General features: G+C 42.2%; 1 protein-coding gene across 13 annotated transcripts in view; it reads right to left on the minus strand.

Annotated features, from left to right (window-relative positions):
• LOC149310679 (serine/threonine-protein kinase MRCK alpha) overlaps positions 1–12,291 on the minus strand; it is a 283,756-nt gene that overhangs the window by 139,851 nt on the left and 131,614 nt on the right. For all 13 annotated transcript variants that reach the window (XR_016281698.1, XM_089529524.1, XM_089529522.1 and 10 more), the window contains 3 exons: positions 8,107–8,186; positions 6,554–6,720; positions 1,892–2,014 (listed from right to left, as the gene is read on the minus strand). Coding sequence is in view for 12 of the 13 variants with exons in the window: in XM_089529524.1 (XP_089385650.1) it covers positions 1,892–2,014; positions 6,554–6,720; positions 8,107–8,186 (370 nt within the window). In the remaining variant the exon portion in view is untranslated. The remainder of the gene's footprint in view (positions 1–1,891; positions 2,015–6,553; positions 6,721–8,106; positions 8,187–12,291) is intronic.

Below are 12,291 nucleotides of genomic sequence, written 5' to 3' on the forward strand. Positions count from 1 at the left end.
GTTGACTTGCTGTGTATTGAAAATGTTGTTTCCAGCAAGAATGTATGTCTACAATCAGATTTTTGATCATAAGCTCATTATGCTTGAAATATTAATTCAAAAGACAGAGTGCAAGTTCCAAGTACAACAGCTACTATGATGATGAGAGTGAATAGTTTAATTCTCCATGTACAAATGTGAATAAACACCAAATTCCACTTATAAAGATTGGCAGAGTTCCATTTTTTATGGCTACATTCCTTGTGTTTACAAAGTTAATAAAAAAATGTTCCTGGAATGTCTAAGAGCTTCTCTGCTGCCTGCACAACAATCATTGAGCTGGCATGCACAGTGGGAAGAAGTGCTACTGTGTACCTCTGTGTGCCTGTGACTCAGAATAAATTGGCCACTAAAAGTGCTTACAGAAGCAAATCCCAAAGCAACCACAGGCCAAATCATAAGAACATTACCGAGACAGCATACAACAGCATTTATGGAGAACACAAAGACTTTTCAACACTTTTAATACACAAAGTATTTTGTGACAGAAAAGTTACAGCATGTGTGTATTTTGTGAATACACACACTAATCATACTGAGAAGTGGGAAGGAATAAGAGTGGTATAGCTTTATTACAGTCAAACACAAGAACCTGGGTCTGATGCCTCTGTCACTATGAAGCATGGCAGACCTTAAATGTGGTGAGCTCCTCCTTTATTTGTGGAAGGAAAAAACTTGCTGCATTTTTTTTCAAGTGTGGCACAGTCTGGGATGCTTATTTCATCCCTTTATGAATTTCTTAGAATCTGCAGTTCTCTTGAAGAAGTGAAAAGAGAACATGAAACAGCTGACAGAACATGATAGCAAAATGGAAAAGTTAGGATTAATGCAAGACCACAGAGGTGGGCACATAAAGATGGCAAGACTACAGAGGAGTAACAGCAAGAAGTCAAGAAATGTAACTACATTTACTGCAGCATCATGAAACTCCTTAACAGTGGAAGCTAGAAAAAGTGAATCTCTGCTGAATGAGCAGCAAAAACTTTTGTAACCCTAGGCTTTGATTACAATTATGGGAGGAAAGCAGGAAATAAATAAATAAATAAATAAATAAATAAATAAATAAATAAATAAGTTTAGAACATTAGATGAACCCTGCTGATCACATAAAAGTATAACTCAGTATTTTGTTTCTCACCATGGCCAACAATAAGTTTCTCATAGGTTTATTTTGAGACATACTGTCCATGATCCACCCCAAAAAAGCCAGAGAAAAAATTCAGTGTTCATTCTACAGCTTGATTTTCTGGCTGTTTGGAGAATCCTGGCTTAACATGGCATTTATCTGGTCTCTGTGACCCACATATCCCTGTTTCTAATGAAAGGAAGGGGGAAATCCCATTATTTTGTCAAACTTACATAATAAACAGCTACTATATCTTCAACTAATTCTCTTTTTTTCTGACCTGAAGAGCTCCAATGAAATTTATTACTAAGAACACTGCACCAACCTCTTGATAATTTTGGCTGAACGGTTCTAAATCTTTTCAAATGCCAGACATTATTTTTGGGATGAGGACACCAGACTGTACATGTATTTCAAAACAGAACCCTAGCCCAACAAAGAACCAAACCATGGTGTATTCAAATGCAATCAGCCCTCTGTATCCACAGATTTTTTAATCCATGGATTCAGCTATTCACGGCTTGTAAGTATTTAATATATATATAAATAAAGTCCTGGTCCCAGAACCAAACCCCAGTGGATACCAAGGCCCCACTGTTGCAGATACTAGGCAGCAAACACAGAAGTACATTATTTGTGCAAAAAGATAGTTAATATATTAAATAAATCAGAAAAAGACAAAACAGAACTAGTGATGTGCTAAAAAAATAATAATCTTGGACTTACCGGTCACCTGCTTTCTTAGCTTTTCAATTTCCTCTTTTAGGCCTTTAATTTCTATATCTTTGCTCGCTGTTAATGGACCATCTACGGTTGAATAATGCAAGGCCTGGATTGTTTGCGTGGATTCTGGTGGAAAAGAAAATGAGAGGGAGACACCCTTTTTAGAGGAGGTATCCACAAATCTTTAACCATGTATTTAACATATAGGAGTTCTGGCTCCTTGAGACATCTCCCTCCCTTCATAATATGCTGCCCAAGAAAATCCTGGGGAAGTATCTGTAGCCTTGGTGTTGTCACGCTGAATAATAAAACACACTCCATAACAAATCTATTCAACGTCCCTCATGCCAGATATTGGGCATCCCTTTAGGGGAGTTGACAGATTATAAGGATAGTAAAGAGTTCGCCCTACTTTCCTATATTGATCAAAGACAGCAGGAAAATAAACAACTCTAATGTCCAAGTGCTCCTATAAAACAGAAAGAAGACAACAGACATTAATATGCTCCCCCTTGGAAGTTTAACTGAAGCAGCTGTGGTTATGGAATCAGAGACCCACCACATCAAAGACAGAACCTCTCCATCTCTTCTGCCCCTCACTGCTGGGAAGCGTCAATGAAGCATTCTGGAATAGTATTTTATCTTTTCAACAGTTAAGAGGGGGTACTGCCTGCTGACCACAAGAAGAATGTGTTCTAAAAGGGTGTGTGTGTGATGGAACTTAGAGCAGCTATTGCAGTAGTTTAGGGCACAGAGAGATATGGTGAATCGGGGCCCACTAGAGTGTGTTAGTCCTTCTTAAACTGTCCCACAATTGAAACAGCCTGAACAGCTTTGGCAACACTTCTTTTGGGTTGAAAATGCTACTGGAGAATGGCAGGTCAGTGAACAATATAATTACTATTAAACAGGACTTAATCCTGAATAAATAAGCAAACATGGCTCATAGAGACACAGGAGGGAGGGAACGATCATTTCTGTTGGCTATGTTCACTAGAGTTCTCTGTAATGCAGATGGTGAGACCAGGGGTAGGGAGACAAAGTGGCAGTGCTGTATCGTGATTTCATCCCACTGACAAGTGACCTATCCCACCATCTGCTGGGTTCTCTGTTCAGCAATTCCTCTTCCTATGCCAACCAGGTGTGTCTTGGGGTGGTGTCAGTATCTTATCAGCTTGTTGTGCTGGGGGGATTCAACAACTATACTGAGGTTGCTTCCCAGGAGTGGTTTATAACAACCATGGGTTTGTCCCAAGTAATAACTGGCCCTACTCATGCTACTGGAATGTGTTTTCTGGGCTGGATAGAATGTTGGTGCTCTTGCTGTGGAGGAACATCTGTAATTTTGTTGTCATTGACAGCTCACTCCCTGATCAGTTTTAGGATCAGACAGAGCCTTTGCTTAAGGCAGTCTGCTCTAGGAGACTAATGGATCCTGAGGATTTACCAACAGCTTAGGAGGATTTTCCTGCTGGCTGGTGCAGAGTTTCTGTCAAAGCCCTGGTTCATTTCTAGAATGGAGATATGGCCAAGGCAGTGAACACTATCGCTTCTGAGAGCCATTTTTCAAATGTGAACTGACAGCAGTGAAACAAGTGACAGAAACTAGAGAAATGTTGGCAGAAAACCCATAGCAAGTCCACTGTAACATGGGCTAGGACAGTGGTTCGCAACCTGTGGGTCAGGACCCCTTTGGGGGTTGAATGACCCTTTCATGTGGGTTGCCTAAGACCATTGGAAAACACCTATTTAATTATATTTATGAAGTAGCAACGAAAAAATTTTCATGGTTTTGGGTCACCACAACATGAGGAACTGTATTAAATGGCTTGGGCCCAGGGTACTTGGAGGACCGCCTCTCCCCATATAATCCGCCCCACGCTCTCAGGTCGGCCGGGAAGCAACTGTTGAGGGTTCCAGACACGAAGTATTCTGTGACTGCACAGAGGGCGTTCTCTATCTCGGCCCCGCAGCTTTGGAACTCTCTTCCCGGTGAGCTCTGCTCGGCTACCTCCCTTGACCTATTTAGGAAGAGGTTAAAAACCTTCCTCTTCCAACAGGCTTTCCCCCAGATGTTGTAAGATCTGCTCTCTCCCCGCTGCACTCGTTGCACCAGCACTTTAAGCTAGTTTTTGTATGGTTTTAATCTTGTAATTTTAATATTGTTTTTAATAGTTTATATATCAATTTGGATGCTTATGTGATTACTGTTTGTAAAGTGTACATTTGTGTACTCCTGTGTAACCCGCTTTGATCTGCCAAGGAAAAGTGGGCTATAAATAAAGTTTATTATTTATTTAAAGGGTCGCGGCATTAGGAAGATTGGGAATCACTGGGCTAGGGCTATACGAAGGCCTACTGGACAGAAGGGGGGGGGGGCTCGTTTTTCTTTCACCACTGTGTCTACAAATAATTGTCGAACACTGTTGTTTCAAGCAGCTACGATCTTTTACATCTTAGTCCACAACAGCAAAATCCAAACTATTCCCTCCCTCCCTAACTGTCATCTTTCGGCCTCTGAGGGAGAGAGTAGGCTGGCCCAGTTCCATCAGGGGCTGGCCTGAAGAAAGAGGCTCCTCCCTCCTCCCTCCCTAACTGTCATCTTTCGGCCTCTGAGGGAGAGAGTAGGCTGGCCCAGTTCCATAAGGGGCTGGCCTGAAGAAAGAGACTCCTCCCTCCCTGTCATCTTTCAGCCTCTGAGGGAGAGAGTAGGCTGGCCCAGTACCATCAGGGGCTGGCCTGAAGACAGAGGCTCCTCCCTCCCTAACTGTCATCTTTCGGCCTCTGAGGGAGAGAGTAGGCTGGCCCAGTTCCATCAGGGGCTGGCCTGAAGACAGAGGCTGCTCCCTCCCTAACTGTCATCTTTCGGCCTCTGAGGGAGAGAGTAGGCTGGCCCAGTACCATCGGGCTAGCCTGAAGAAAGAGGCTCCTCCCTCCCTGTCATCTTTCGGCCTGTGAGGGAGAAAGTAGGCTGGCCCAGTTCCATCAGGGGCTGGCCTGAAGAAAGAGGCTCCTCCCTCCCTGTCATCTTTCGGCCTTTGAGGGAGAGAGTAGGCTGGCCCAGTTCCATCAGGGGCTGGCCTGAAGAAAGAGGCTCCTCCCTCCCTAACTGTCATCTTTCGGCCTCTGAGGGAGAGAGAAGCCTGGCCCAGTTCCATCAGGGGCTGGCCTGAAGAAAGAGGCTCCTCCCTCCCTCCCTGTCATCTTTCGGCCTCTGAGGGAGAGAGTAGGCTGGCCCAGTTCCATCAGGGGCTAGCCTGAAGAAAGAGGCTCCTCCCTCCCTAACTGTCATCTTTCAGCCTGTAAGGGAGAGAGTAGGCTGGCCCAGTTCCATCGGGGCTAGCCTGAAGATAGAGGCACCTCCCTCCTTAACTGTCATCTTTCGGCCTGTAAGGGAGAAAATAGGCTGGCCCAGTTCCATCGGGGCTAGCCTGAAGATAGAGGCCCCTCCCTCCATAACTGTCATCTTTTGGCCTCTGAGGGAGAGAGTAGGCTGGCCCAGCGTCATCAGGGGCTAGCCTGAAGAAAGAGGCCCCTCTCTCCATAATTGTCATCCTTCAGCCTGTGAGGGAGAGAATAGGCTGGCCCAGCTCCATCAGGGCTAGCCTGAAGAAGAAGAGCCCTCCCTCCGGTCCATCTGCTTTGGTCCAGGCCTCAGAGGGAGAGAAGAATACTGGACCTGATTCCCTCCCCCCCTCACCATTCCCTTCTCCTATTGTGTCGTGTCTTTTAGATTGTAAGCCTGAGGGCAGGGAACCGTCTATTATCCCCTCTGTTGTAAACCGCTCGGATTCCCAGTGATTGGGCGGTATATAAATAAAACTTCTTCTTCTTCTTCTTCTTCTTATTATTATTATTATTATTATTATTATTCATAGAATCATAGAGTTGAAAAGGGCCTTATGAGCCATTGAATCCAACCCTATGGTCTCCAGCTAAAGCACCCCCCCCGCAGGTAGCTATCCAGCCTCTTTTTGAACATGTCTACACAAAGAGGTCTAATCACCTCTTTAGGTAATTGGTTCCATATCAAATTGCTTTTACTGTCAAGAAGTTCCTTGTAATGTTAACTAAAATCTACTCTCTTGTAACTCAAACCCATTGGACCTGGTTTTACCCTTTGGGACAGCAGAGCACCCTAATCTCTGTGAAAGTCCTTGAAATATTTAAAGAATGTAATCATGTTACCACTCAAACTTCTCTTCACCAGGCTGAACATGGCCAGTTCCTTCAACTGTTCCTCATATGTTTTGTTCTCCATACCTCTTATCAACCTTGTTGCCCTTTCCCTGGACCAGCTCCAACTTGTCTATATTCTTCTTATAACGAGGTGCTCAAAACCCACCTCTTTTCTCTTACCTTCCACAAGTGATCATCCTTGACCATTTCTTTTTCTCTTGTACATTTCTGAACTGGGCCTAGCTCTTTACTGTTTTCACATACTGTCTACTCATTTGTAGGTGTTTTAGAAATATAATATCACACTGCAGTTTAAAATGTTGTCTTTCCTGCCACCTAAGATGGTAAATTAAATTATGCTTAAATGTCAGTTGAATTAATTATGATTTTATGAAGACTTCTTAATGTGGCAAAAAGATTTTAGGTATATGTTTAAAGAGGAATCATCATTCTTTTAATAATATCCTTTTAAATTAGAATACATACCTTGAAGTTTTCTACTAAGTTCAAGTTTTTCCTGCTCTAGTCGTCTTATTCGCCTTTCATATGCTTCTGTGGCTAAAGTATCCTCAAGTGTCCTTTGAACACTTGCATCAAGGTCCATAGCACGTTGTCCAGCTGCAAATCTTAGACTACTGCGATCCGAAAGGACACTGAGAAGATATTTTATATGTTTTAGACACATAAAAACTTACAACTATTTTAAATTATTCTTTATTTTAGCTGTTTTCAGATACATAGCCTAGCTCATCTGCATCAATATACAAAGAAATCTTCTTGCATCTAATAAAGTAGATTGAATCTACAAAAGCTTATGCTACAAACTTTCCCCTCTGAGTCACAAAAATACAAGATATCTTTTCATTGTAGCTGACCAACTATTATAATTTTCAAATTAGGACAATTAGACTGTTTCAAAACCCAGAAGTTAAAAGTTGCAAATTAGTCAAAAAAATAAGGCATCATATACATTTAAAACAATAATGGTACAGGTTATGCATAGTTCATTCATCGTACATAGATAAACTCTTTTTCTGCCATATATACTTTTAACAGGTACACGGAGCCAGTTAGGCCTTCTTGAAGAATCCATTATTAAGGTCTTTGCAGACATGTTTGTTGTAACATACATTACCATTCTATTTAAAACCTCATATATGCCCAGATGTATTCAACTACAACCTGCATTATCCATGGACACTGTTTATGGTGGCAAATGCTAGTGTGAGTTCAAGGCCAAAATATTAAGAGGACACCAAACTGCAGAATCCTGAAACATGTCCTGTCTTGTATGACAGGTCCTGTCTTATGTGTCCCCACAGATGTCATGCTAACATTAGCACAGCAGCTCTTCCAATAGTTAAATACATATTACAGGAAGGTTTTGTGCTGTTATTGGTTAACAATGCATCCTTCTCCTAATATTATCGAGAAAAAGAACAAATATCTTACATATTACTGTATTTGTTTTAAGCCAGTATTCAGGGAATGGAGAGGAATCAAAAAGAATTCATGTTCACATCTGAACTGGAGGAGAAAAATCCCTATAGCCAACATTAAACTGGAATGTGCACTTTTGTAAAACTGTAAAAAAATAAATTTTAAAACCACTTACTAAGCTAACTGAAATGTTAATCCTTCCTACAGTAGATCCACTGAACTCAACAGGAAGTTAGGAGATTAACAGATGGGGGGAGGGGGGAAGCTGGGACTAAAAGGCACACTCCTGGCATAATCATGCGATTGCGCTGAAGATTTTCAGACACATCGCACTCATCCAGGACTTATCCCATGAAGATCCAGGAATGCTACAAACCATTCACGGGGAAGAAAGAGTGTGATGTTGTCTCAAAATCTTCAGTGCGATCACGCAATTATGCTGGGAATATGCCTTTTACTCTCAGCTTTCCCCTCCATCTGATAATCTCTTTAGTTGTGACTAGAAACTCTTTCATTTTAATGGGGAATCTCTAGGCAGGACTAGGTAGGAATTTAGCCCTCTTTCTTCTGCATCTTGAAAATACCAAGCTTCTACTTACCAGCTACTTGTGTATGTGAATCCAACAAATGGCAGATGGTGGCCAGAAAATGCAGTGTGTGTTGGTGGAGGCATCGTTTCCTGGGGAATAAAAGTGCAGGAGCTAATCTAAATTAGATTTCACTAATTTGGAAAAATAAATTGGTGGATCTTAATTAATGAAAAATAACATTAGACACACAAGTTACTCCCAAAGCAAGTACACTTTGGCATGGGATGTAAATGAAAGTCCATTCTTCTTTTAGTGGTTATAATACCACCTTCATCAGTGATTTACAAAGAACATCACAGAAGTAATGCAGGTGGGTTTTCTGTAGAGTCTACAGTGCTCTTTATGGGTCCAAATTCGTTGGTCCAAGCAGCACATAGCCACCAAAAGTAAAGAGTCAAAGACTTTCCAAGCAGCCTGAAGTTAGCTCTGCATTTTATTATCATTCTGTATGTTCCATCCTTAATACAAATGAAAAAGCATTTTAAAAAATCCAGTGATGTCCAGTATATATCCTCTCACTGGCTTTCAATACCATTGATTGTTGTATCCTTCTGGGTCACTTCTCTAGGATGGGACTTGGGGGCACTGTTTTACAGTGGCTCTAGTCCTCCTTGGAGGGGCAGCCTCAGAAGGTAGTGCTGGGGGACACCTGTTTGACTCCCTGGCCTGTAGCCTGTGGTGATCCTCAGGGCTTGGTTCTGACCCCATGCTGTTTAATATCTACATGAAACTGCTGGGAAATGTCATTCAGAGTTTTGGGGTTCAGTGTCATCAGTATGCTGATGACACCCAACTCTGTCTCTCCTTTCCCTCTGATTCCAAGGAAACTATTTCTGTACTAAACCTGGGTCTTCTGTCAGTAATGGACTGGGTGAGGGTGAACAAATTGAAAATTAATCCAGACAAGATAGAGGTGCTCCTGGTCAGTCAAAAGGCAGATCAAGGAATAGGGATTCAGCCTGTGTTGGATGGGGTTACACTCCCTCTGAAATGGTTCATAGTTTGAGTGTGCTCTTGGATTCAAATCTGAGCCTGGATGCCCAGTTTTCAGCTGTGGCCCAAAGCACTTTTACATAGTTAAAACTAAAGCATCAGCTGCCTGCTTCTTGAGAAGTTGGATCTGACTATGGTGCCACATGCCTTGATTGCATCCCATTTGGACTACTGTAATGTGCATGGAGCTGCCTTTGGAAATTGTTTGGAAATCTCAGCAGGTTCAAAATGCTGCCACTAGGCTGTTGACTGGGGCTGACTACCAGGATCACGTGATTTCCCTGTGTATGTGTGCATGTGCACTGGCTTCCAGTGCATTTCTGGCCAGAATTCAGTGTTTTGGTTTTGACCTTTAAAGCCTTAAACAGCTTCGGTCCAGACTATCTGAAAGACAGTGGCCTGTTACAGACAGGCCAAAATAAAGCTGCTTCGAGTCACTTTGGAGGTATGGTATTTCAATGATGCATGCGTCCTAAGAGTTCAAAAGCTGCACCAAAGCCACACTCCAGTTCTAAGGACTGGAGTGCAGCTTTGGTGCGGCTTTTGGACTCTTAGGACGCATGCATCATTGAAATACCATACCTCCAAAGTGACTCGAAGCAGCTTTATTTTGGCCTGTCTGTAACAGGCCAGTATCTCCCTATACAAGCTCAAGTGCTAAGATCAGCAGGGGGCTTTCACTCAACTCAGTTGCACCACCTTCACAGACATAATTGGTGAAAACTCAGGACAGAAACTTCTCTGTTGTTGCTCCCAGACTATGGAACTCCATTCCATGAGAGGTCAGGTCGGCTCCCTCCCTGCTTTTTTTGCCAGCAGCTGAAGATATTTTTATTTAGGCAGGCTTTTGGTGGGTGAATTTTATTTAAGTAGTGTGGTGTGCTGTTTTAAAACTTTTAAATAGTTTTAACTATGATGTGTTTTTAACTTATATTTAGCATTATTTAATTATTTTCAACTTTTGTAATTAAAAATCTTTTAGTTATATCTTTTTTAAATTACTGTATGCCTCCTTGATCCCCATTTTGCAAGAAAGGCAGGATATAAATTCAATCAATCAATCAGTCAATAAATAAATAAATAAATAAAATATCCAACCACTAGCAATTGTATAGGAACCTCAAGAAATCTGATACTACATTGCTACATATTCAAACTACATATATACATACATACAAGGATGTTTATGTGCATATGCTAATTTAAATTTGTATTTTTAAGGTAGATGAAGTAGTTGTATGTCTTTTGAGTCTACTGTTTTATATTTAGATTTTGGGGGAAAAGATTGAATGTTAATTTTTATAAATACTACTTAAAAATCCTCTCTGGTATTCAGGTGCAATATAATGGCACTACCTTCCCATGGTGGTAGGACTACATGCTCCTATGAGGCAAGAGGTTATGCTGACAGTAGCAGTGCTCCTGGTAGTATCTCAAATGCCAGTCAGCCTTTTGCTGAGGAGCCACAGTAAATGTGCCAAACAGCTACTGGACAGTAGGAGTAGTGGAAGATAACACTGGTAGAGGTTTTCTCAGACAATGGCAGTAGCACAGTAACTAACACTTGTTAATATTGTGCAGAGGGAAACACAGTAAACTTCCTTTTGAAGATCTTTTACCATGAAAACCTATGATTAGAAAATCCAAACTGAAACAAGAGAGCATGCTAGAAGATGACATTCCCAGGTTGGATGGCACTCAACATGCTACTGAGGTAGAGCAGAAGACAACTATGAGTAGTGGAATAGCCAATGATGCAACTGCACTCAAGCTGAAAGGACTTTCAGCTGTTGACATGCTCAGAGGCGAAAGGAAAATGCAAAGCTCCACAACATATATTATGGGAACATGGAGTGTCAGAAGCACGAATCAGGGGACATAGACATAGTAAATCAAGTAACGGAATGTAAAAATATTTCTCCAAGGCTTGAACAGCAAGTCTCGTCTTGCCTTACAGCTGTCTCGCAGTCGATGCGCCATCGGCGTTTGAAGCTCAACATGTCCAAGACATGTCTTTCCTCCTAAGCCCACCCTTTAACACTCCTTTTCTGTCTCTGTGGACAACATTTCTATTCAACCAGTCCAGCAAGCCCGCAGTCTTGGTTTTATCTTTGATTCTTCTCTGTCGTGTATCCCTCAGATCCAGACCACAGCCAAGCCTTGTAGATTCTTTTTGTACAATATTGCCAAAATCCGACCATATCTCTCCGCCTCTACTGCCAAGATCCTGGTCCATGCCCTAGTGATCTCACGACTTGATTACTGTAACGTCCTCCTGGCTGGGCTTCCTGGCTTCCTCTTTCTCACCTCCATCCTTTAATCTCTGTCCAGCATTCAGCTGCACGCATCATCACTTCCATCCACCGCTCTGACCACATCTCTCCTGTGTTGGCATCACTGGCTCCCTCTCCCTTTCCGCATTCAGTATAAGCTCCTGCTGTTGACATTCAAAGCCCTCCATGGACTGGCCCCTCTTTACTTATCAGACCTTCTTTCTCTTCACCTTCCCACTCGGGCCCTCCGTTCTGGTAGTCAAGGGTTCCTGTCTCAGCCCAGGATTTCCTCTGCCCCATCCCGGATTCGCCCCTTTTCACTTGCTGCCCGCCCCTCACTCCTGGAACCTTCTTCCCCCACAAGCAAGAGCCATCACTTCTTTAACTAACTTCAAAACGGAGTTGAAAACCATCCTGTTCAGAGAAGCCTTCCCAGGCATTGCATAATTGTCGCTTACTATCTGATGTTCTTTTGTTGCCTGTTTATCGAACCATTTCCTGTATTGCTATGTATTGTATATGTATTATCCTACTTGAGAGTATGTATTTTCCCTGGATGAAGATTAACCTTCCATTTTGAAGCCTCGCCCTCCCTCCAGTCCATCTGCCTTGGTCCAGGCCTCGGAGGTAGAATGGAACTGCTGGACCTCTTACCCTCTCCCTCCACCACTCCCTTCTTCTTCTGTGTCATGTCTTTTTAGATTGTAAGCCCGAGGGCAGGGAACCGTCTAACTAAAAAGATTGCATGTACAGCGCTGTGTAAATTTACAGCGCTTTATAAATAAAGGTTAATAATAATAATAATAATAATAATAATAATAATAATATTGCAATGCTTGGGGTGAGTGAGCTAAGGTGGACAGGAATAGGATATTTCAAATCAGATAATTACAGTATTTTACTCAGGAAATGAAAATTTAAGAAAAAA

The sequence above is a fragment of the Sceloporus occidentalis genome, unplaced genomic scaffold (assembly GCF_023333645.1).
Source record: "Sceloporus occidentalis isolate IW3139 unplaced genomic scaffold, rSceOcc1.0.p SCAF_6, whole genome shotgun sequence".
Taxonomy (NCBI): domain Eukaryota; kingdom Metazoa; phylum Chordata; class Lepidosauria; order Squamata; family Phrynosomatidae; genus Sceloporus; species Sceloporus occidentalis.